Source organism: Salvelinus sp. IW2-2015, linkage group LG5, assembly GCF_002910315.2.
Source record: "Salvelinus sp. IW2-2015 linkage group LG5, ASM291031v2, whole genome shotgun sequence".
Taxonomy (NCBI): Eukaryota; Metazoa; Chordata; class Actinopteri; order Salmoniformes; family Salmonidae; genus Salvelinus; species Salvelinus sp. IW2-2015.
This window is the reverse complement of record NC_036844.1, coordinates 448,612-476,140: the sequence shown is the minus strand read 5'-3', so window position 1 is coordinate 476,140 and position 27,529 is coordinate 448,612. Positions and strand designations below refer to the sequence as shown.

General features: G+C 42.7%; 1 protein-coding gene across 1 annotated transcript in view; it reads left to right on the top strand.

The window, feature by feature from the left end:
- Positions 1–19,284: 19,284 nt before the first annotated feature.
- LOC139027800 (cryptochrome DASH-like) overlaps positions 19,285–27,529 on the top strand; it is a 455,373-nt gene continuing 447,128 nt past the window's right edge. The window contains exons 1-2 of the mRNA XM_070443756.1: positions 19,285–19,289; positions 20,048–20,051. Of these exons, the coding sequence (XP_070299857.1) occupies positions 19,285–19,289; positions 20,048–20,051 (9 nt within the window). The remainder of the gene's footprint in view (positions 19,290–20,047; positions 20,052–27,529) is intronic.

The window sequence follows — 27,529 nt, the reverse complement described above, 5'->3', positions numbered from 1 at the left end:
CCATGTTTGCTGACATTATACAATGCATTCTGGGTGTCACGTAAACGTCTGTCAGACCAAAGTTGTTATAAATAGGTGAAGGAATGGTTCATTCATCTTTGTAAGTAAACTTCCGGAAGTGAATGAAGGGAAGTGAATGATCGTAGACGACACACCCCCTTCAACATTCAAACTGAAAACAGACCAAACTCATCTTGTCTCCTCTTATTATCTTTGTTTGACACAAAAAAAAACACATGGCGATGCGCACAAACTACTCAACGTCAGATTACTTTTGTTTTATAGGAAGTATTTTACGCGATTATTTCGATGAATGGTGAGCTCACCCATGATGTGATGAATTATAAATAGTAATTGCTATTAGCTAATTCATATTGCAGTTTCTGTCAGCCGGGAGTTCTCTAAATTTGACCGCTTGTGTTATGTCAATCTTTCCTCAGTTAGCACTAGGACTAATGTATCCTACATTTTCCGGTTTGGATGATTGTTATGCTGTCGCTACTTCTGTGAATGTCTGAACATTGCATCCACAAATAAACTGGTCACATTCAGGACATAACTTTGTAAGGACTGTATTTGTGCTAAATGTTTCTGTGAAAAAACAGTGTGGCCAGCTCAAACACTGACTGTTGCGTCAATCGATATTGGACGTTCTAAATAAGCGTTCTAATCACACCGGTTTGAGTGTACGCTGCAGGGACCACTGTAGAATGATCACTTCCTTAAAACTGTCACTGAATGTTCAATAAGACTTTTAATAACACTGCTAGCTTATTTTGGGTAAACTTTTTTTTAACTCCAAGCACAGATAGGATACATGGAAATTCATGCAAACACATTTATTTTTGATTGTGACACGGCATCAGTGAGATTTGCTACTCTTCCTGGGATCCAAACAGGATCCAAACAGGAAACACATAATATAAATAACTATATACATAGCAGTACATTTACATTACAATTTAGCCATTCAGCAGACTTTCACATCCAGAGTTACCCACAGCTAGTGCATTCATCTTAAAATAACCAGGCGAGACAACCACATATCACAGTAATATCCCAACCATGTTTCACACACATAATACAATACACAATACAATACAACATGTATAAAAATGTCTGTGTCTCGTCACAGTTCCCGCCTGATGCAGTCAATCTCTCCTCAACTTTGAGCCAGGAGAGATTTATATGCCTGTCATTGACATTCGCCCTCCATATACATCTAAGTGCAATACGTGCTGCAACGTTTTGGACCAACTGCAATTTGCCTATGTAGAATTGATCACCAACGCCCTTATAACTAACCTTTTGTACTGAACGAGGAACCCATTTCAAACTGTCCACATGTAAGTAATTCCACCTGTGACTGGTATCTTGATTATCCCACGGCTAATTCTTTAGATCTCACTTTCCAATCAATACACACTGCTGGTAATAACATTAACTGCTGAGGTAAATTTAGAGCAAAGTGCTAATTACTGCACATCAGTATGTTTTTAGCTTAGCGGTGGCTAGCGTAACCTAGCTTAGTCTGCACACTAGGGTCATTTTAGGTCAACATGGGCACACGCTAACACTTTAGCATTGAGAAGACAACACAGAGTTCTGCTGGGAGTTTCTGGTTTCTCCTTGAATGAGGAAAATAACAAGGGATGCCACGGGGGAGAGCAGGGGGCTGAAACACGCAACACACCCTTTAACACAAGGGAATGGAAGACAGAGCTTACATTCCTATTCAAGGGGGTCAGTGCAATTGTTCCAGAGGACAATGACACCAGAGCCCTTAGGGGAGAACGTGGAGAACGTTCTGTCTTTTGACATACATGGAGCAAGGATGAGGAGAGGAGGGATTAGTGAGTGATTTCATCAATCACAGGAAGTATAACTGCCCTCTAAAAAACAAAACTCCCAGTTACTTGAAGTGAATGAAACATTATTGACATTTAGAGCCAGTTTCTCGGACACAGGATAAGCCTTGGTCTAAAAAGCATGTTCAATGGCGATTCTTCATACGGGACAACCCTTAGTGTACTTCCTGGTCTCTGTAACGACGTCATCTCTGTTGAGTTTTTCTTTATGTCACGCTGGGTCGAGGAACTGAACAGTGTGTGTGACTATTCTATTCCCATGCGTCCCATATTCCCATTGGCTAGTCGCTCTTCCTCCCGCCTCTGCTTGCATTTGGCCTGTGTTTCATCGACATTTTTATTCGCAGAAGTAAGCAACCTTACAAAATGTTTAGGGGTAACGTTAGAATCAGGCTAGAAGCAGGGTTAATGTTAGGGTGACCGTTAAGGTTAGGGATAGGCATTGCATTTGAATTATGGGATATGTAGTTTGCTGGCCTGCTTTGCCCCTCATTAAAGAATGGCACAGGGTCAGTGCTGTGAACAAGATGATGTCGTTGAGTTACTGTATGTCAGAGACCCCTGTCAAAGGGCGGCTTATCCGTCACCTTAACGCTGTCTCTCTGGTAACCAGAGTATGGGAGAAGCATCACCCCTCTCTCCCCAAGAAGCAAGCCAACAAGACACTGATAGTAAGATGATTGGTATCGTGGTAGGCTTCTTATGTCACATGGTACAGGGGGGGGGGGGGGGGGGGCTGCTGCAGGACTGACAGTCAGAGAAAAGAGGTGGTCACAAAGACAGACAGGTAAACTGTTATAAGCAGACAGACAAACTGACAGACAGGCAAACAGGCAAGAATACTGACAGATAGACAGACAAATAGGGCAAGCAGACAGACAGTTCTGAAGAAGACAGATAGACAGACAGAGAATCAGGATGTTTTGGGACTGGATGTTTTTTCCCAAAATAAATATTTCTTATCCTCTGTTTTCTGTTAAATCTTCTTCCACATACGACTTCTAGGGTGGGCTAGAGAGGAGGAGAAGCAGTCGTCTTTCCTGAAACAAAGCAGTTTAAAGTTGGCCCTTTTTTCTCCATTTTTTCCCCGCCACTGTCCCCCCTGGTGGGAGGGGTAAACCCCCTGTGTCAAACTTCAAAGGGAGCCCTGAGCTCCCCCTGCATTCATCTCGGGCTAACAGCTTAACCGCAGCGTTCAAACAGCTAGAGCACCCACGCCCAGCCCCAGCTAGAGCTAACACACACGCAGTTCATAGGCACACACACACACACACATTATCATGCTCTCTCCCACACTAACTTAAACACCAATAGCAACAATGATAATTCAGAACCTGAAACAAGCCCACAAAGCTGAATCAGACACGCACATATGCACACACACACTATCCTTAGTCAGCTGTGATATTTACAGTAACATTTCTCATAGCATATTTGTTAGTAGACTAGTTCTAGGTGACAGCGCTCACTTCGAAAATACTGTAAACTATAGAACCTACTGAAAAAGAGAAAATTACACATATCTCAAATCAAGATTCCAATAGCCTGTCCCTACTGTAAGCATGATACATTGGCACACCTCCACTTCTAAACTTTTGTGTTTTTGCAACGCACAAACTGCTAGCCTGCCCAGAATAGCTGCTCTTCTTCTTTGTCTTCTTCTTCTTCTTTTTTTCAACCACTCTCCTTTTTACTCTCACTCAGTCACTCACTCCAGAAGAGGAGGAGGAGGCGGAGGAGGAGATGAATGTGTTTACCAGGACTGATGAATGTGAGGGAAGAAGGGTCTAGAAACAGATTAACACCGTGGTTGGATCAATAGACATGTGTTTGAGCAAACAAGAGCGATGGCCTGACTGGACAAGGGCTCATTTGTGAAAGGCTTGTTAAGGTGCAATGCTGGGATTCCCTACTGTCCTGTGTGTGCATGTGCGTATGTGAACATAGGTATTTTGCTGCACCTGCCATAACACCTGCTAAATTGTGGACGTGACCAATAACATTAGGTTTGATTTGATGCGTCATTTCTGTCTGTCTGTAATGTAAGTACGAGTCCGATTCCGACATAGGATATTGCCGCCTTTCCTGCGCACACCTTTCCTACGCACTTCTCAGTAGTTGGTATTCAGACTTACCTTATGCAGGTTTGCAGGTATGGTTCCCTTGCGTGCGCTGAATACATTTAATTCAGCGGTTCCCAAACTATGGGCCGGGACCCCATATGGAAACGCTTGATATGAAAATGGGGTCAAGGGAGAATTTAAAAAATCCTGGTAAGAAAATACAATAATTAAATAGAAATATATCGTCTTCGTCTTTCAAAATAATTGTAATGTGGCTAACCTTCAAAATATAAATGAAAATTATTCAAATCTAAAAGTAAAAATTCAAGCAGAGAGCGCCCCTAGATTGTGAGTCACTAAAATGGCGCCGGCAGAAATGGCAGCAGTTTTACGGGCGCCCAACCAATTGTGCTATTATGTGTTTTTTTTCGCATTATTTGTAACTTATTTTGTACATGACGTTTCTGCTACCGTATTTTACGGCAAAAAAAGAGCTTCTGGATATCAGTACAGTGATCACTCACCTCGGATTAGAATAAGATTTTTTCTTCAACAAGCAAGAAGCACAGGACATTCTCCAAACACCCGACAGGGCCAACGTCCCCATTATTTGCAAGAGGAAGAAACGCAGTTACTGGGGACACAGAGCGGGATGCCTCGTAAGGACCCACAGAAGGCGAGTGGGAAAGCTGCCGTTACCGTCAATACTACCCGCCAACGTGCAATCATTGGACAATAAATTAGACGAGGTACGATCACGAATATCCTACCAACGGGACATCAAAAACTGTAATATCCTATGTTTCACGGAATCGTGGCTAAATGACGACATGGATATTCAGCTAGCGGGATATATGCTGCACCAGCAAGATAGAACAGCACACAAAAATCTGAGGAAGTCTCTAGATTTTGCTTGCCTGAAGTAGAGTATATTGTGATAAATTGCAGGCCACACTACTTGCCTAGAGAGTTTTCAGCTATACTTTTCGTGACTGTTTATTTACCACCACAGACAGATGCTGGCACTAAGACCGCACTGCAAGGCACTACAGAGGGTAGTGCGTATGGCACAGTACATCACTGCGGCAAAGCTGCCTGCCATCCAGGACCTCTACACCAGGCGGTGTCCGAGGAAGGCCCTAAAAATTGTAAAAGACCCCAGCCACCCCAGTCATAGACTGTTCTCTCTACTACCGCATGGCAAGCGGTACTGGAGTGTACATATGTACATACTACCTCAATTGGCCCGGCCAACCAGTGCTCCCGCACATTGGCTAACCGGGCTATCTGCATTGTGTCCCGCTACCCACCACCCGCCAACCCCTCTTTACGCTACTGCTACTCTCTGTTCATCATATATGCAAAATCACTTTAACCATATCTACATGTACACACTACCTCAATCAGCCTGACTAACCGGTGTCTGTATGTAGCCTCGCTACTTCTATAGCCTCGCTACTGTATATAGCCTCGCTACTGTATATAGCCTCGCTACTGTTTTTCACTGTCTTTTTATTGTTGTTTTTATTTCTTTACTTACCTATTGTTCACCTAATACCTTTTTTTGCACTATTGGTTAGAGCCTGTAAGTAAGCATTTCACTGCAAGGTCTACCTACACCTGTTGTATTTGGAGCACGTAACAAATAAACTTTGATTTGAAAAGGCCGCACTTGACTGTCGCAGCTGAATCATTCCCACAGGGAATGACTAAGCCCTCTATGCTATGAAACCACACACTATTGCAGAGACTTTGATGTTACCTGCCGCAATTAATATGGTGAAAACAATGTGTGGGGAGGCAGAGGCACAGAAACTCACATCAATAGCCTACCTTTGTCAGATTACACTGTGAAACTAAGAATTGATGCTGTAGGTAGCAATCAAGAGGAAACTGACTGAACAACTCAAAAACTCCTCACCTTATGCTCTCCAAATTGACATTAGCTGTGAGGGCCAGTATGCATTTGACTTCTGTTCGCTACATGTCAGGGGATTCTATTCACGAGGACGTAATGTTCCGTTTCACGATTCCTGAGTATGAAACGGCACAGGGGATGTTCAGTGTGCTGCGTGGCTATACTGAAGAGAATCTGATTCCATGGGATCGAATGGTGGGCTTTTGCACAGATGGGGCTCCATCTATCATGGGACGGCAGGCAGGCCTCTGAACTCTAGTTATGAATGAGTCTCTCTCATGCCATATGGACGCATTGTATGATACACCCACTGAACAATTAACTCTGGAGCTCTGTCAGAGTGACCATTGGGTTCTTGGTCATCTTCCTGACCAAGGCACTTCTCCCCCGATTGCTCAGTTTGGCCAGCAGCCAGCTCCATGAATCTTGATGGTCTTGATGTTCCACTGTGTTCTTGGGGACCTTCAATGCTGCAGAAATGTTTTGGTACCCTTCCCCAGATCTGTGCCTTGACACAATCCTGCCTCGGAGCTCTACGGACAATTCCTTTGACCTCATGGCTTGGTTTTTGCTCTGACATGCACTGTCAACTGTGGGACCTTATATAGACATGTGTGTGCCTTTCCAAATCATGTCCAATCAATTGAATTTACCATAGGTTGACTCTAATCAAGTTGAAGAAACATCTCAAGGATGATTAATGGAAACAGGATTTCTAAAAACCTGTTTTCGCTTTGTCATTATGGGGTATTGTGTGTAGATTGCTGAGTATTGTTTTTTATTTAATTCATTTTAGAATAAGGCTGTAATGTAACAAAATGTGGAAAAGTCAAGGGGTCTGAATATTTCCCGAAAGCACTGTATGTGGAGATATGGGATCAGAGAATGACAATTTTCTATTTCACATCAAGGCTTTGGTGGTTATCGAATTGCTGAAAAGATTTTTCGAATTGAGACAGGAACTGTTGTCATTCACAATGGATGTAAAAAAACATACTTTTTTGTTGACTTTGTGTCATGAAAAGAAAATGTGTATCTCTGCCTATGTAATAGACATATTTGGGAAAATTAACAAACTGAGCACAAGTATGCAGGGGAAAAACATTTAAAAAATCTACAGATGAGTGACCGAGTCACCTAAATCCATTTCACTGTGATTCTGGCTCAGTTGACATGCAGGTAAGTTAAATTGAAAAACTGATCGAGTTGTCATGTGACCGAATGCGGCAGACAATGCATTCACCGGTTACTATGGAGGAGTTTTGGTTCCTGGCTCAAAGGAAATACTGTGCCGTCTCCCTCCGAGCATTAAAACTCATGGGACGCTCATTCAGTGTTCGAGTTTGCATTTAAAACAAATAGATACAGGTTGGATGTGGCAGGAGAGATTATGTGCGCCCTGTGGACCACGCCCCCTGACTTTGAGAATTTCAGACGTGACATGCATCAAGCACACCATCTCGTTAGTGGTGATCAGATAAATTATGTCAGACTAATTTGCAATTGACTGTCATAGCCCCACTTTGAAAGTATATGATGGTGAGTTGAGAATACAATCATAAATACTGTTTGAGTGTTTTGCAATTGACTGCTATGGCCCCAATTTAAAAACTAACATGGTTGGGGTCGCGAGAATTTTCAGATATCAAAATGGGGGTCGTTGACCTAAAAGTTTGGGAACCCCTGATTTAATCCAACTGCTGAAAACCCTCCCACTTGCTGGCCAACATATTTTCTCGTGGAGTTCTCATTCAATAGGGTTTTCAGAACATTTGTGACGTGCCCTATCATAATGGTGGGGCTATGCCCCTTCGTTCCAGTGAAGGGAAATCTTAACGCTACAGCATACAATGACATTCTAGACAATTCTGTGCTTCCAACTTTGTGGCAAGAGTTTGGGGAAGGTTGTTTCCGCATGACAATGCCACCGTGCACAAAGCGAAGTCCATATAGAAATGGATTGCCGAGATCGGTATGGAAGAACTTGCCTCAACACCATCAAACACCTTTGCGATGAATTGGAACGCTGACTGTGAGCCAGGCCTAATCGCCCAACCTCACTAATGTTCTAGTGGCTGAATGGTAGCAAGTTCCCGCAGAAATATTCCAACATTGAGTGGAATGCCTTCCCAGAAGAGTGGAGGCCATTACTGCAACAAAGGGGGGACCAACTCCATATTATTTCCCATGATTTTGGAATGAGGTACTGTCATATACTGTATTTTGAATTCCCGGGAAAGAGAAATCGCTAGATTGTTACAGTTTTTTTACAATCGCTAGGACCCATTTCTCAATACTTATGTCACCTTTTCAAAATTCTTCACACAGTGAGCACAACAGCAGTCTATGTGGGCTAAATTGTGGATAATTCTTCATTGCTTTGGCACAAAATGCATTCAATGACTACATCTTTAAAATTTCATGAATTCTTTTCTCACTCAGACACAACCACCACCAAAACTCTATGTACCTACAGGCCAATTTGCAATTTGTTTACGTACTCTTTTCAAAACTGTTAAACTTAAGTTCAAAACCTAACATAACACAAAATTGAATAAGACAGCAATTTGCTACATTTCTACAGTAATACCGTATTGAAATATATTCCAAATTTAAAAAATGAAATACTATCAAAACAATTAGACCAACCACGGCTGATTCCCATTGTAGCTTAACACCTACCCAGGTGTTAGTCTTTCAATTTCATTACCACCAAAACAAAAGGGGACATCTTAGGAATAATGCTGTAGTGTAATGTTAACATTGACCCAGCCAGAGATAGAGAAGTGGCTGACAGAGGAAGAAGAGTGGCTGGGAGTGGGAGAGGGAGAGGAGTACGTATGCATGGTGGAAGAAGACTGAGAGGAAGATCAAGAGCTGTAGTCTCAGATGAGATTAGGGCTGCTATAATTGATCATGTAATAAATCATTCTATCAATGAGAGGCTGGTCTGAGATTGCAACGCTCAACAGTGGCATCTATTGTGCGAAATTTCCGGCAAACAACAGGTAAGATGTGCATTCTGCAAGGGCATCTGACTGAACTGCACATTACAGAAGTAAATTGAGCAAAGCCTCCAAACCCACTTGTGTGTAATTGTTTTTGTATTTCTGCTTAGTACCCAACGGTTACCTCCCGCAGGCGGGGGAGGTGGGGTTTTCACTGCAATCTTTGATATGGCCATCAGAAACAATGGAATAAAACTCACAGAGATTTGGGACAGTGTTGGCAGACAATATTATATTTGGAAGTATTCACAATGTAAGCATAACAACTATTTCCAGAGTCCTGAAACAACATCAACTCAGAATGAAGCAGTTGTACACTGTCCCCTTGGAGAGGAGCTCTGAATGAGTCAAGCAACTCAGGAACCAATATGTCCAGGTAAGACGGCTATAAAATACAGAACTGGTTTTGAACAAAACCAATCAGGGCAGAGGCACACAATGGCATGTTTTAGGTACAATGTAAACTATCGTAATAGCCTAACTCTTATGATGCCATGTGGATTTATTTTAGAGAGTCATGGAGATTGAAGCCAGTCGAACACCCCACATATTCATCTTTGTGGATCAGGCTGGTTTCAACTTGGCCAAAACATGGCGGCGAGGAAGGAATGTGATTGGGAAAAGAGCCACAGTGGATGTCCCGGGCCAGAGGGGTGCCAACATCACAAAGTGTGTAGCAATATCCTCTGATGGATTTCTGTTACACAAATCGCTGATTGGGCCATACAACACTGAGCGTCTCATTTCATTCCTGGATGACCTCTATTGAAGGTTTGTGCCAGGTGAGGAACATTTGTAATTGTATGGGACAATGTGGCATTTCACCACTCCCGTGCAGTCACAGAGTGGTTTGCAGCCCATCCCAGGATGATGTCACTTTTCCTCATGGAGGTGGAAGGTTTATGACCACCATCCACATGATCAAATGTCCCTCTTGGAAGCAATTAATGCTGGATTCCTGGACATATCTGCAGAAGATTGCCAGAGATGGACCAGGCATGCCAAAATATTATTTCCTAGGTGTACTGCACAAGATGACATAAAATGTGATGTGGATGAGAACCTGTCGCCAAATGCAGAAGACAGGGTTGAATAGCATTGCTACTGTATCTGTATTGGTAGATGGTGTATATAAAAAGTATTGTATTTTGGAATCACTCAATGCCAAAAAACATATTGAAGCATATTGCATCATGTCTGATTCATTCCTGTAACATATACTGCAGTGAATTCTAAACAGTAGAGGTGTCATTCTTGTTTGTAAAGAAATTTGACAAAAGAAAACATTGTGTACTGCTACCTGTTGTTAGTGTTTTTTAGGTCATTGTTTTCTGAGTGACCAAGTGTGCTTGTTGGGTGACGACCTTTGCTAGTGTTATGGAAGAATGAGTTGATTTGAGACATGTATGAAGTGTTTTGGTAGTTTTAGTGCATTTTGGATGTGAAATGAACTGCTGTGCCAAGCTGAAGGTTGGTTAGGGGAACTGTGTGAAGAGTTTTGAAAAGTGACCTAAGTATTGAAAAATGGGTCCTAGCAATTGTAAAAAGTTGGTTCAGATGATCAGTGGTGTCAACGTATTGCCGACTACTTTTTGACACTTGAGCCGAAGAGCGTCTCCACCAGAGACTCCACAGACAGCACAGAAACCGACTCAGACAAGCTCACTGAAGTCGAGGCCGAGCCCCTTGAGAAGGCAACCAAGGAAGACCACCCGTTAATGGTGGATCCTAACCACCGTGCTTCTACATCTGCATTGCTTGCCGTTTGGGGTTTTAGACTGGGTTTCTGTATAAGCACTGTGTTACATCTGCTGATGTAAAAAGAGCTTTATAAATATACAGTATTTGATTTATTGATAGATCCGTCAATTATGGTGCTTTTGTAGGTCGAGGGGAATGTCAGTAATGCTGAGAAAGAAATTGAAAAGGCTCGTGAGTTCAGGTGCACTTACAAGTCCAATGAAGGGAAGCTCTGCTATATGCTTTTACCCCCGAGGACATGGTCAAGAGACGTGATCAGATTAATGAACTCACCAATGATAAGTGCTTGCCATTCAACTATTAATCAAGTTTAATTGGCTTTGAGTGACTAATGAGTGTGTATTTGTGTGTGTGTGTGTCTGTCTATCTGTCAGTGTCAGTGTCTGTGTTTGTGATGAGGCACACAAGTAGACTGACTAGCTAGCTAGCATAACATTATTAAAGCCGTGTGTGTGTGTGTGTGTGTGTGTGCATGCATTTCAATGGGTGCAGGTTATGTGTAGATTTTGTGTGTTATTGAATGTGTGTTGATATTACTTGAAAATGTATTGGAAAGAATAGATTATGACGATGGCCGAATGTAAACAAAAATATATATTGTTATTTGTCTTATTTTTTTTATGAAAAACATCTAGTGCTCATTGGCAAGATGGCTGGTTCCATAAACCTCTCCAAGGAAATGGTCAGCTCCAAAAGGAGCAAACAAAAAGAAAGGAAACATCGGAGGACATCATATTTTCTTTGATAGCCAGCAAATCTGCAGAGAAAAGTTACCACACATGGGCGGATTGCCATAAGTGCCTGACCATTTTTTGTGGGGGGGTGGGCTAAATATATATACAGTATATATATATATATATATATATATATAGTACCAGTCAAAAATGTGGACGCACCTACTCATTCCAGGGTTTATCTTTATTTTTACTATTTTCTACATTGTAGAATAATAGTGACGACATCAAAACTATGAAATAACACATATGGATTAGTGTGGTAAGAAAAAAGTGTTGAACAAATCAAAATATATTTTATTTTTGAGATTTTTCAAAGTAGCCACCCTTTGCCTTGATGACAGCTTTGCACACTCTTGGCATTCTCTCAACCAGCTTCATGAGGTAGTCACCTGGAATGTATTTCAATTGACAGGTGTACCTCGTTAAAAGTTAATTTGTGGAATTTAATCCTTCTTAATGTGTTTGAGCCAATCAGTTGTGTTGTGACAAGTTAGGGGTGGTATACAGAAGATAGCCCTGTTTGGTAAAAGACCAAGTCCATATTATGGCAAGAACAGCTCAAACAAGCAAAGAGAAATGACAGTCCATCATTATTTTAAGCAGTCCAGAACATTTCAAGAACTTTGAAAGTTTCTTCAAGTGCAATCACAAAAACCATCAAGCTCTAGGATGAAACTAAATCTCATGAGGACCGCCACACGAAAGGAAGACCCAGAGTTACCTCTGCTGCAGAAGATAAGCTAATTAGAATTGCCAGCCTAAAAATTCAGCAATTAACTGCACCTCAGATTGCAGCCCCAATAACAGAGTTCAAGTAACAAACACATCTCAACATCAACTGTTCAGAGGAGACTGCGTGAATTGCTGCATAGAAAGAGTAGGTGAACAGATGATCTCTGCATGTGTGGTTCCCATCGTGAAGCATGGAGGAGGAGGTGTGATGGTGTGGGGGTGCTTTGCTGGTGACACTATCTGTGATTCATTTAGAATTCAAGGCACACTTAAACAGCATGGCTACCACAGCATTCTGCAGCGATACGCCATCCCATCTAGTTTGCGCTTAGTGGGACTATCATTTGTTTTTCAACAAGACAATGACGCAAAACACACCTCCAGGCTGTGTAAAGGTTATTTGACCAAAAAGGAGAGTGATGGAGTGCTGCAACAGATGACCTGGCCTCCACAATCACCCAACCTCAACCCAATTGTGATGGTTTGGAATGAGTTGGACCGCAGCTTGAAGGAAAAGCAGCCAACAAGTGCTCAGCATATGTGGGAACTCCTTCAAGACCGTTGGAAAAGCATTCCAGGTGACTACCTAATTTTATTTTATTTATTTTATTTTATTTCACATTTATTTAACCAGGTAGGCAAGTTGAGAACAAGTTCTCATTTAAAACTGCGACCTGGCCAAGATAAAGCAAAGCAGTTCGACACATACAACAACACAGAGTTACACATGGAGTAAAACAAACATACAGTCAATAATACAGTAGAAAAATAAGTCTATATACAATGTGAGCAAATGAGGTGAGATAAGGGAGGTAAAGGCAAAAAAGGCCATGGTGGCGAAATAAATACAATATACTATGGTGCCCCGACTTTCTAGTTAATTGTCTACCTGATTAGCTTAATCAAGGTCAATAATATTAATTACAGAGAAATTACACTGCTCAAAAAATAAAGGGAACACTTAAACAAACACAATGTAACTCCAAGTCAATCACACTTCTGTGAAATCAAACTGTCCACTTAGGAAGCAACACTGATTGACAATAAATTTCACATGCTGTTGTGCAAATGGAATAGACAAAAGGTGGAAATTATAGGCAATTAGCAAGACACCCCAATAAAGGAGTGATTCTGCAGGTGGTGACACAGACCACTTCTCAGTTCCTATGCTTCCTGGCTGATGTTTTGGTCACTTTTGAATGCTGGCGGTGCTCTCACTCTAGTGGTAGCATGAGACGGAGTCTACAACCCACACAAGTGCTCAGGTAGTGCAGCTCATCCAGGATGGCACATCAATGCGAGCTGTGGCAAGAAGGTTTGCTGTGTCTGTCAGCCATGGAGCGCGACCAGGAGACAGCCAGTACATCAGGAGACGTGGAGGAGGCCGTAGGAGGGCAACAACCCAGCAGCAGGACCGCTACCTCCGCCTTGTGCAAGGAGGAGCACTGCCAGAGCCCTGCAAAATGGTGGTATGTGCCCGACGTCCACAGGTGGGGGTTGTGCTTACAGCCCGACACCGTGCAGGACGTTTGGCATTTGCCAGAAACACCAAGATTGGCAAATTCGCCACTGGCGCCCGGTGCTCTTCACAGATGAAAGCAGGTTCACACTGAGCACATGAACACATGTGACAGACGTGACAGAGTCTGGAGACGCCTGAGAACGTTCTGCTGCCTGCAACATCCTCCAGCACGACCTCCAGCACGACCGGTTTGGCGGTGGGTCAGTCATGGTGTGGGGTGGCATTTCTTTGGGGGCCGCACAGCCCTCCATGTGCTCGCCAGAGGTAGCCTGACTGCCATTAGGTACCGAGATGAGATCCTCAGAGCCCTTGTGAGACCATATGCTGACACATTCACATTTGTGGCCTGCTGGAGGTCATTTGCAGGGCTCTGCAGTGCTCCTCCTTGCACAAAGCGGAGGTAGCGTCCTGCTTGCCCTCCTACGGCCTCCTCCACGTCTCCTGATGTACTGGCTTGTCTCCTGTAGCGCCTCCATGCTCTGGACACTACCCGACAGACACAGCAAACCTTCTTGCCACAGCTCGCATTATGTGCCATCCTGATGAGCTGCACTACCTGAGCCACTTGTGTGGGTTGTAGACTCCGTCTCATGCTACCACTAGAGTGGAGCACCGCCAGCATTCAAAAGTGACCAAACATCAGCCAGGAAGCATAGGAACTGAGAGTGGTCTGTGGTCACCACCTGCAGAATCACTCCTTTATTGGGGGTGTCTTCTAATTGCCTATAATTTCCACCTTTTGTCTATTCCATTTGCACAACAGCATGTGAAATTTATTGTCAATCAGGTCGTTGCTTCCTAAGTGGACAGTTTGATTTCACAGAAGTGTGATTGACTTGGAGTTACATTGTGTTGTTTAAGTGTTCCCTTTATTTTTTTGAGCAGTGTATTTTTATAGAATAGCATGTCATATCACTTAATCCGGCATAGCCAAAGACACGACAAGAGTCACAAGTCAAGTCTCAACTCAAGTAAAAAAAAATATATACATATACACTGAACAAACATTTTAACGCAACATGTAAAGTGTTGGTTCGATGTTTCATGAGCTGAAAAAAAGAAGAAGACATTTTTCATAAGCAAAGCTCAAATTTTTTGCACACATTCATTTACATCCCTGTTAGTGAGCATTTCTCCCTTGTCAAGATAATCAATCCACCTGACAGGTGTGACATATCAAGAAGCTGATTAAACAGAATCATCATCATCAGGGGTGGCAGGTAGCCTAGTGGTTAGAGTGTTGGACTTGTAACCGAAAGGTTGCAAGATCAAATCCCCGAGCTGACAAGGTAAAAATCTGTCTTTCTGCTCGTGAACAAGGCAGTTGGCTAGTAAATAATACATTAAATAAATAAATTACACAGGTGCATCTTGTGCTGGGGACAATAAAAGGCCACTTTAAAATGAACAGTTTTGTCACACAATGCCACAGATGTTTTGAGGGAGCATGCAATTGGCATGCTGACTGCAGGAATGGCATGCTGACTGCAGGAATGTCCACCAGAGCTGTTCCTAGATAATTTAATGTTAATTTCTCTACTATAAACTGCCTCCAGTCGTTTTAGAGAATTAGGCAGTACGTCCAACCGGCCTCACAACCACAGACCACTTGTAACCACGCCAGCACAGGACCTCTACATCCGGCTTCTTCACCTGCGGGAACTGTAACTCCGTAAAATCTTTTAAATTGTTGCGTTTTTATTTTTGTTCAGTATATATTCATGAAACGACTTGTTCAACTATAAATTGTTAGTCTATTTATTGAGACTACCAGACCAATATGGACCTTGTAGGAGTCATAAGGGCATGAAGCCAGCAGAAGGCAAGGATGGTTGATGTGCTCAGAGTGTAGATTTATTTGTGATCCAATGGTGATCCAATGGTGAAAATGCCATATCATGCAAAATGTACAAGCAGATTTACCAAATATACACTGGCAATAGCCCAAAATAAATAGCCTCTGTATCAGGTGTAGCCTGTCCTATCTGAACAGACACAGGTAGAGGGCAAGACTGCAAGCCTCCCTTTGAGAAACTAAATTGAATCTGTCTAACACAAGCTCAAACAGGTAGCCTGCATATAAGCACTTGGTACCTCCCAGGACCATACAATTACCCAGTTGGTAATTACAACCAATAAACTGGTTCTATATTGAGCGGATTCAATTATGCTGAGCCACAGGGTATGACATCACTAGGCGAAAGCGGGGAGGGAGGAGCTCCCTTCTTAAATTGAACAGTAATCTGTACTGCTCTGTCTGTCATTTTGTCAACAAGGCAGCATGGTGCATCGTTTGTGAAACGTACATCTCTTTTCCTTAAAATAAATGTTACCAAATGGCGCAGCAGTCTAAGGCACTACATCATAGTGCTTGAGGAGTCACAACAGCCCTGGGTTCAATCCCAGGCTGTGCTACAGCCAGTAATGACCGGGAGACCCATGAGGCAGCACACAATTGGCCCAGCGTCGTCTCAGTTTGGCCAGCCGGGATTCCATGTCCCATTGCACTCTAGCGACTCCTTGTGGTGGGCCAGGCACCTGCAAGCTGACCACAGTCACCATTTGGGGAAAGGGGGATATCTAGTCAGTTGTACAACTGAATGCCTTCAACTGAAATGTGTCTTCTGCATTTAACCCAAACCCTCTGAATCAGAAAGGTGCAGGGGGCTGCCTTAAACGACATCCACGTTTTCGGCACTCGGAGAACAGTGGATTAACTGCCTTTGCTCAGGGGAAGAATGACAGATTTTTACCTTGTCAGCTCAGTGATTCGATCCAGCAACCTTTCAGTTACTGGCCCAACACTCTAACCACTAGGCTATCTGCTGAATGGTGTTTCCTCTGACACATTAGTGCAGCTGGCTTCCGGGTTAAGCGAGCAGTGCGGCTTGGCAGGGTCGTGTTGTGGAAGATTCATGGCTCTCAACTTTCGCCTCTCCTGAGTCCGTAGGGGAGTTGCAGCGATGGGACAAGACTGTAACTACCAATTGGATATGTTTTTCAAATTTTCATTGGGAAGGCATATAAAGCTCAGAAGCAATCACTTTTGCTTGTGAAATAAACAGAGTCCTACTCATTACTCCACATGCTCCTACACCACTTTGTTTTGAGCAGACTTCACTATGGGCTCTGAACCGAATACCTGGCTCATGTCAGTGCAAAACACGCCTACACAGGCAAGATTAATGGACCCTGTCACTGTAAAAGTCAATTTCCACATCCATTGTTACATGCGTGTTAATCATGCTTAATGATTATTAATGATATTTCATCACCATTCTTATTCAACGTAGCTACTCCAAAGTGTGGCACGCAGGCCACATAGCCTATTTCTATGTGCACTGAGGCACGCACACTCCTATTATGCACAACCAGAATGACAGAGACATAGCACACAGATACACGGAACTCCGACATAACAAAGGACACCATACATTGAATTAAATAAACAGAACTTCTACCGTTCATGCGCACAATAAACATGCACCCACTCAGAGGGTAAGAAATGGTAGGCTAAATGAAAATATGTCATGTCAAACATGAAACAGAAATGTCTAAGTGTTTCAATAAGCGCATTTAAAAGTGTAAAAGCAACACCAAACATTTCAACAAGAGAACAAAGGGCTCTCCACCGGCGGGAGTTTGGAGAGCACAAGTGGAGAGACGCGCCTATGGTGTGTTTTCACCACAGCAATAATTCATTTTAACAACAAATTCCAAATGCAAGCTTTATCAATTCAAAGTATCGATATAAAGCAATTTATACATACCAAAAGACCAGTAGGCCTATGCTAGTAATTGTTTCTTGATGCCCAATTGCTGGTGAGCTTGCAAAGTTCTAAGTTAGTATTCTTGATCGGCAAAAAAAAATTAGCAATTTTTTTAGCTATTTATTACGGCAATCCTCTCTCCCTACAATTGTATGTTTGCAATGCACCCAATCCAGCAATCTGTATGCTAGCTCACCTGACCTGTGTTGATTGACAGTTTGCTGGTCTAATCAGAGGGCTGAGTGTACGTTTCACTAGCCAATCTTTTGCACGTTTTTTTTGCAAGGGCCGATGCTGCGACTACTGTGTGGAGAATAATCCATGGAGACTTTGTGCCACAAAATGAGTGACAAAACGTTACAAAATCTGGCCAGATAATTTCAAGTCATCAGTCTCAAGTCAAAGTCGAATCCCGAGTCTTGAGGTTCCAAGTCCACGTCAAGTCTGAAGTTATTTTATATCAAGTCGAGTCTCAACTTATCAAATTTGTGACTCGAGTACACAACTCTGGCTCTGACACCCTCCAGCAGGTGTAATTTTTTCGTTGCTTCACCCACCAAGCAACAAGTTTTGTATGGAGGTCAATGAGAGAGTGTCGAATTTGGTCAACAAAAACATTTATGGTTTATTTGATCGAATAGAACAGGGGTTCTTAAACTTTTCAGCTCGAGACTCAAATGAGAAATTGGCCATCCTCCTGTTAACACAATCGTCCTCCAACGACCCATATTAAGAAGAAATAGTGTGTGATTATAGATGTATTCTCATAACTCACAATCCACCTCTCAATTGCCCAGGGCATACTTTTGGTCCCGACCCATAGTTTAAGAAACACTGGAATAGAAGTTTCATGAAGCTTAAGTTGTTACGAGTGTATTGATATAAGTAGGACACGTGACATCCTGGCAACTTTGAGAGAAAAACCACTTTATATCGGAGTTGTCTCGAGATGGCTATGCATATTCATGGCATTCGGCTAGTAGCATAGCATTTCTCTCCATTGAATACAGGCAGTTGACATCAACAACCCCCATTGATTATTCAAAAAAGGATTACAATATTGAGTTGTATCCACCAATCCAAAGAAAGGATAGGCGGGAGCTAGACAGCCCACCGAGCCACTATGTGGACAATTGTTAGGGTGGAGAGACATGTATCTTGTCAGTATATCCATAATCGTTGCTCTCCGTCAGTCACTCGGTCAGAACAGAATCATATGGATCATAAAAAAACGGAAAGATGGTGCTGAAAAAGTTTGCAACCAAAAAAAGGGCTCTTGAGAACGACACTGCTAAATATCTGAAATGAACCGACTTATTTGCTAAAAGTTCTGGCTTTGCTGGTCCTAGTGCTTTGTCTGGGACTTGCTATGTGATTGCGCGCGCACAATTTTTTTTATGGGTGTAAAAGTAAAGCCCATAGTTTCAAGTATTAGTTTCAAGTTGGCCAAAGCTCACAATTTATCCTACCATTTCTACCGACCGGTTATGATTTTCATATGCGCATTTTCATGGAACAGTTTCAATAATAATGTTTTAGTTTAAAATGATACAAATCTAAAAATGCAAATTCAACTAATGTGAGAGCTTTGTCTCTGCCATATGGACACATTGATACACTGTAATCCATTGACAACTAAAGAAATTAGCACATGGAACTCAGAGATAGCTTATAGGCCAATGCCAGCAGTAGGCCTATAACTTCCATCGTCAACAAAGTAAAATACATAGGCCTTAAAGCAGACAAATAAAAACGGTAGAAAATATCCTGATAAATTCAGGATCTCTCAATCGCATTAATCTCTCTACACCACCTGTCTACCTCCCTTTCTATCTGTCTTGACTTGAGCTATCGCTAGTGAATTACAACACTGTATAAAATCAATCAACTGGGTCCATCCCGAAGATGTTGCAAACTTTTAAGGTGGTATCAGCTCTTCTATTAGGGCCACTCAGCGTTTCTCATGCCAGTGAGCTTAGGACAGACAGCTATTTTGCGCACGGGCAATATGTTCAGCTATTTTATGTTTCCGCTAGATATAAACTCAGCAAAAAAAGAAACGTCCCTTTTTTAGAACCCTGTCTTTCAAAGAAAATTCGTAAAAATCCAAATAACTTCACAGATCATCATTGTAAAGGGTTTAAACACTGGTTCTCATTCTTGTTCAATGAACCATAAACAATTAATGAACATGCACCTGTGGAACGGTCGTTAAGACAATAACAGCTTACAGACTTAGGACACTAAATAGGCCTTTCTACTGACTCATGAAAACACCAAAAGAAAGATGCCCAGGGTCCCTGCTCATCTGCGTGAGCATGCCTTAGGCATGCTCCAAGGAGTCATGAGGACTGCAGATGTGGCCAGGGCAATACATTGCAATGTCTGTACTGTGAGATGCCTAAGACAGCGCTACATGGAGACAGGACGGACAGCTGATTGTCCTCACAGTGTCAGACCACGTGTAACAACACCTGCACAGGATCGGTACATCCGAACATCACACCTGCGGGATAGGTACAGGATAGCAACAACAACTGCCTGAGTTATACCAGGAACGCACAATCCTTCCATCAGTGCTCAGACTGTCCGCAATAGGCTGAGAGAGGCTGGACTGAGGGCTTGTAGACCTGTTGTAAGGTAGGTCCTCAACAGACATCACCGACAACAACGTCGCCTATGAGCACAAACCCACCGTTGCTGGACCAGACAGGACTGGCAAAAAGTGCTCTTCACTGACAAGTCACAGTTTTGTCTCACCAGGGGTGATGGTCGGATTCGCGTTTATCGTCAAAGGAATGAGCGTTACACCGAGGCCTGTACTCTGGAGTGGGATCGATTTGGAGGTGGAGGGTCCGTCATGGTCTGGGGCGGTGTGTCACAGCATCATCAGACTGAGCTTGTCGTCATTGCAGGCAATCTCAATGCTGCGCGTTACAGGGAAGACATCCTCCTCCCTCATGTAGTACCCTTCCTGCAGACTCAGCCTGACATGACCCTCCAGCATGACAATGCCACCAGCCATACTGCTCGTTCTGTGCATGATTTCCTGAAAGACAGGAATGGCAGTGTTCTGCCATGGCCAGCGAAGAGCCCGGATCTCAATCCTATTGAGCACGTCTGGGACCTGTTGGAACTTGCAGGTGCCTTGGTGGAAGAGTGGGGTAACATTTCACAGCAAGAACTGGCAAATCTGATGCAGTCCATGAGGAGGAGATGCACTGCAGTACTTAATGCAGCTGGTGGACTGTTACTTTTGATTTTGATTTCACTTTGTTCAGTGACACATTATTCAATTTCTGTTAGTCACATATCTGTGGAACTTGTTCAGTTTATGTCTCAGTTGTTGAATCTTGTATATTCATACAAATATTTACACATGTTAATTTTTTAGGGATAGGGGGCAGCATTTTCACTTTTGGATGAATTGGTGCCCATAGTGAACTGCCTCCTACTCTGTCCCAGATGCTAATATATGCATAGTATTATTACTATTGRATAGARAACACTCTGAWGTTTCTAAAACTGTTTGAATTATGTCTGTGAGTATAACAGAACTCATATGGCAGGCAAACTTCCAAACAGGAAGTGGAAATTCTGGGGCTGGTTGATGTTACGATTGCTGAAAATAAACACAGTTGACAGTGAGAGGGAGGAAGGACGTTTCTTTTTTTGATGAGTTTATGAAATCATCAGATCAGGATATTTTGCCCTTTCACACTGAGGCTTGCTGATTATCGAGGCCAGGAAAGATTTTTCAAATACTGTGAGGAACTATTACCATTCGCAATGGATGTTAAAAAACAGACTTTGTCGACTTACTGTGTGAGGTGAAGAGAAAATGACTGAGAAGCTCAGCTTATTAGTGTTGGAGGTGTTGAGTTGAGGCAATCGGAAATCAGACATCCCCAAGTAGGCACATTTCTACATTTGCTCGCAGCAAGCCAGGTACTTTATACGTTCTCAGGCATGTGTGCGCTCTCAACATGATCAGGACAGAAAAAACAGACATGCTCATTGCTCACATGGAGCACACCAAACAAAAGACTGAAACAATTGGCAAAACTCATAAATCATGGTTATGGAATAAACTAAAATGTTTCTCACAAGTGTAGCAGGTTGTGAACTCTGCAAACAATGTTTTCACTCAGAGAATGAGAACGATAAATGACTGTAATTAATACATGCATTAACAAAATGTATGTAACCAAATGTTTAACGGTACATTTACTAGGCCTTAGAAATATGCAACCGCCTTTGCGCACCACTGCCAATGACTGGTCATAGGTCAACAGTCAAAACATGCAACTTTTTGTTTCTGAAGCACAGATTAGATCATTTTGAGACAAGAGTTTGGTGCAATGCCGTAGGCCTATGTTAGTGGCCAGATCGAACAGGCAAAGGTATAACTATAAAATACAAATGCTACGCTATATATAGCCTATTAAAATATGTATGATACAGTATATACTGTATATATTTTTTTACTTACAGTGCCTTCATAAAGCATTGTCGTGTTACAGCCTGAATTCAAAATGGATTACATGCATTTTTTCTCTCACTCTTCTACACAAAATACCTAATAATGACAAAGTAAAAACATGTTTTTAGAAATGTTTGCAAATGTATTGAAAATGAAATACTGAAATATCTCATTTAAATAAGTATTCACACCCCTTTGCTATCTAAAACACACCAAATAGAGCTCAGTTGCATCCAATTTCATTGGAGTCCAGCTGTGGCCCTTTCAGTTGTCTGGACATGATTTAGCAAGAAACACACAGATGACAGTGCATGTCAGATCATAAACTATACCATGAAGTCCAAGGAACTGTCCGTAGATCTCCGAGATAGAATTGTGATGAGACATATCTGGGCAAGGTTATAAAACAATATCTAGAGTGTTGAAAGTTTCCAAGATCACAGTGATCTCCATCATTGGGAAATGGAAAAAATATGGAACTACCCAGACTCTGCCTAGAGCTGGCTGTCTGACAAAACTGAGCAACCGGGTAAGAGGGACCTTGGTGACCAAGAATCAAATGACCACTCTGACAGAACTACAGAGTTTCTTGGCTAAGATGGGAGAACCTGCCAGAAAGACAATAGTCTCAACAGCACTTCACCAATCTGGGCTTTAAGGGAGAGTGGACAGACGGAAGCCACTCCTGAGAAAAAGGCACATCACAGCACACCTGGAGTTTTGCAAAAAGGCACATGAAAGACTGAGAGCATAAGGTAAAAGATACTGTAGTCTGATAAGACAAAAATGTCACTCTTTGGCCTGAATGCAAAGCACTATGTCTGGAGAAAAGCAGGCACAGCTCATCCCCCGTCTAACACCATCCCTACCGTGAAGCATGATGGTGTCAGCATCATGCTACGGGGATGCTTATCAGTGGTAGGGACTGGGAGACTGATAAAGATAGAGGGAACAATTAATGGATCCAAATACAGGCAAATCCTTGATGAGAACCTGCTCCAGAGAGCAAACGACCTTAGACTCGGGGAGAAGATGACCCCAAGCATACATCAATGACCCCAAGCATACATCCAAAGCAACCCTGGAATGGCTTCAGAACAAGAATGTGGTAATACTTGAGTGGTCCAGCCAAAGCTCAGACTTGAATCCTATTGAACATCTGTGGAAAGATTTACTCAGTGATTTATGCTTTTTATTTATTCATTGATCTTCTTTGTCTAATATGTGTTTAATTAACTTGATGAGGGGTTTGATGATTAAAGAGAGCAAGCAAGAGAGGCAAATGCTCCAGAAAAGTCAACAAAGGAGAACCTAAAGCGCATACATTAACTCGGCAGGATCACTCTTACAGAAAGCCTATAGCTTGGGTCTCCAAATTTAATAATCAGCGCAAATTATGAGGGCAAATCAAATTGTATTTGTCACATGCGCCGAATAGAACATGTGTAGACCTTACAGTGAAATGCTTACTTAGAAGCCCTAAACCAAAAATGCTTTAAGAAGTTAAGAAGAAAAACATGTTAAGTAAAAAATCTAATAAATAAAAGCTACAAATAATTAAACAGCAGCAGTAAAATAACAATAGCAAAAGCGAGGCTATATACAAGGGGTACCAGTACAGAGTCAATGTGCGGGGGCACCGGTTAGTCGAGGTAATTGAGGTAATATGTAGGTAGAGTTATTAAAGTGACTATGCGTAGATAATAAACAGAGAGTAGCAGCAGCATAAAAGAGGGGTCTGGGTAGCCCTTTGATTAGCTGTTCAAGAGTCTTATGGCTTGGGGGTAGAAGCTGTTAAGAAGCCTTTTGGACCTAGACTTGGCGCTTCGGTACCACTTGCCATGCAGTCTATGTCTAGGGTGGCTGGAGTCTTTGACAATTTTTAGGGGCGTGCTCAGTCCTACTTTTCCTGTAGTCCACAACTATCTCCTTTGTATTGATCATGTTGAGGGAGAGGTTGTTTTCCTGGCACCACACGGCCAATTCTCTGACCTCCTCCCTATAGAGGTCCGCACTTTGCTGTCTCATTGCTGTTGGTGAACAGGCCTACCACTGTTGTGTCATCGGCAAACTGGCCATGCATTCATGATTGAACAGGGAGTACAGGAGGGGACTGAGCACACACCCCTGAGGGGCCCCGGTGTTGAGGATCAGCGTGGCGGATGTGTTGTTACCTACTCATACCACCTGGGGGGTGGCCCGTCAGGAAGTCCATGATCCAGTTGCAGAGGGAGGTGTTTAGTCCCAGACTCCTTAGCTTAGTGATGAGCTTTGAGGGCACTATGGTGTTGAACGCTGAGCTGTAGTCCTTTTGTCCAAGTGGGAAAGGGCAGTGTTATGTGTGCAATAGAGATGGCATCATCTGTGGATCTGTTGGAGTGGCATGCAAACTGGAGTGGGTCTAGGGTTCCTGGGATAATGGTTTTGATGTGAGCCATGACCAGCTTTTCAAAGCACTTCAAGCTACAGACGTGAGTGCTTTTGGTCAGTAGTCATTTAGGCAGGTTACTGTAGCTTAGCATCTGCTTCATCTGACCACTTCTTATTGACCGAGTCACTGGTGCTTCCTGCTTTAGTTTTTGTTAGTAACCAGGAATCAGGAGGATAGAATTATAGTTAGATTTACCAAATGGAGGGCGAGGGAGAGCTTTTTACACATCTCTGTGTGTGGACTAAAGGTGGTCTAGAGTTTTGTTTCCCCTCTGGTTGCACGTTTAACATGCTGGTAGAAATTAGGTAAAACTGATTTGAGTTGTCATGCATTAAAGTCCCCAGCCTCTAGGAGCGCCACCTCTGGATGAGCGTTTTCCTGTTTACTTATGGCCGTTCACAGCTCATCGAGTGCGTTCTTAGTGCCAGCATCGGTTTGCGGTGGTATGTAGAAAGCTATGAAAAATACAGATGAAAACTCTCTTGGTAAATCATATGGTCTACAGCTTATCATGAGATACTCTACCTCAGGCGAGCGAAACCTCGAGACTTCCTTCGATTTCATGCACCAGCTGTTGTTGTTTCGTGCACTGCCCCTTGTCTTACCAGAGGCCTCTGTTCTATCCTGCCGAAAAAGCTTAAAACCTGCCAGCTGTATGCTATACATGTTGTCATTCAGCCACGACTCGGTGAAACACAAGATATTACAGTTTTTAATGTCCCGCTGGTAGGATATATGCGATCGTAGTTTGTCTATTTTATTATCGATTGATTCTACGTTGGCTAATAGGACCGATGGTAAAAGTAGAATCCCCTCTCGGCGACTGATCCTAACAAGGCACCCGGAACTTCATCCAGATACCTCTGTGTCTTTCTCCTGCGAATGACATGGATGAGGACCTTGTCGGGCATTGTCGCTTTCACTGCCTCTATCTCCACCGTAGGACGGCGATACTCCCCGGCCTGCGTCCAGGGTCCTTTTCCATCCAGGATCTCCTCCCAAGTCCACTCCTCCTGTACACGCTGCTTGGTCCATTTTTGGTGGGATCTTCTGTCACGTTCGTCATAGTAATAGGACCAAGGCGTAGTGTGAGTAGAGTTCCACATATTTTTTATAAAGTGAAAACTCACCAAAACAATAAAGTACAAACGAAACGTAAAAGCTATACAAAATAGTGCAGACAGGCAACTAAACATAGTCAAGATCCCACAAACACAAAAGGGAAATGGCTACCTAAATATGATCCCCAATCAGAGACAACGATAAACAACTGTCTCTGATTGGGAACCATATCAGGCCAACATAGACATACAAAAACCCTAGATGACCCACCCTAGTCACTATCACACCGCAACCAACACAGAGAAAAAAACAGTTTACTATGGTCAGGGCGTGACAGTCTCCGATATCTCTGTATTTTTATCCTGTGAATGACAGAGATGAGGGCCTTGTCAGGCGTCTGAAGTAAATCCTTCCCGTCCGACTCGTTTAAGAAAAAGTATTCCTCCAGTATGGGGTGAGTAATCGCTGTCCTGATATCTAGAAGCTCTTTTCAGTCATAAGACACGGTGGCAGAAACATTATGTACAAAATAACATACAAATAACGCGAATAAACATACACAGTAGGAAAATTGGTTAAGATCTGGTGCAACCAATTACCTTCAGAAGTCACATAATTTGTTAAATATCGTCCACCTTTGTACAATCTAAGTGTCACATGATCTCAGTATATATACACCTGTTCTGAAAGGCACCAGAGTCTGCAACACCACTAAGCAAGGCGCACCACCAAGCAAGTGGCACCATGAATACCAAGGAGCTCTCCAAACAGGTCAGGGACAAAGTTGTGGAGAAGTACAGATCAGGGTTGGGTTATAAAAATATCCGACACTGTGAACATCCCTCGGAGCACCATTAAATCGATTATATATTTTTTTTAAGAATATGGCACCACAACAAACCTGCCAAGAGAGGACCGCCCACCAAAACTCACGGACCAGGTAAGGAGGGCATTAATCAGAGAGGCAACAAAGAGACCAAAGATAACCCTGAAGGAGCTGCAAAGCTCCACAGCGGAGATTGGAGTGTCTGTCCATAGGACCACTTTAAGCCGTACACTCCACAGAGCTGGGCTTTACGGAACAGTGGCCAGAAAAAAAAGCCATTGCTAAAAGAGTCAAATAAGCAAACACGTTTTGTTTTCGCCAAAAGGTATATGGGAAACTCCCCAAACATATGGAAGAAGGCCATCAAGGAAAATGCTATGTCTGGCGCAAACCCAACACCTCGCATCACCCCGAGAATACCATCCCCACAGTGAAGCATCATGCGTTGGGGATGTTTTTCATTGGCAGGGACTGGGAAACTGGTCAGAATCGAAGGAATTATGGATGGCGCTACATACAGGGAAATTCTTGAGGGAAACCTGTTTCAGTCTTCCAGAGATTTGAGACTGGGACGGAGGTTCACCTTCCAGCAGGACAATTACCCTAAGCATACTGCTAAAGCAACACTCGAGTGGTTTAAGGGGAAACATATAAATGTCTTGGAATGGCCTAGGCAAAGCCCAGACCTCAATCCAATTGAGAATCTGTGGTATGACTTAAAGATTGCTGTACACCAGCGGAACCCATCCAACTTGAAGGAGCTGGAGCAGTTTTGCTTTGAGGAATGGGCATAAATCCCAGTGGCTAGATGTGCCAAGCTTATAGAGACATACCCCAAGAGACTTGCATCTGTAATTGCTGCAAACGGTGGCTCTACAAAGTATTGACTTTGGGGGGGTTAATAGTTATGCACTCTCAAGTTTTCTGTTTTTTTGTCTTTCTTGTTTGTTTCACAAGAAAAAATATTTTGCATTTTGTGTTAGGCATGTTGTGTCAATCAAATGATACAAACCCCCCAAAAAATCTATTTTAATTCCAGGTTGTAAGGTAACAATATATGAAGAAATGCCAAGGGGGTGAATACTTTCGCAAACAACTGTATTTATTTCAGGAAAAAAATTAAGTAGATGCTTTTTCCACTCTGAATCGGCAGGTTTGCTCAACCCTATTCATGGATTCCTCACACGTAAATGTGGTGGAATTATGTCAAGGTCAGGATACGTCGTATCTGTAGACACACTTCTGCCACACTTTAATTTCTTAGATCTCCACCGCAAACTAATATCTGGAGAATAGCATGTACTCTCACGCATATGTTAAAGGTCAGAATACATATAGAGAGAAAAGT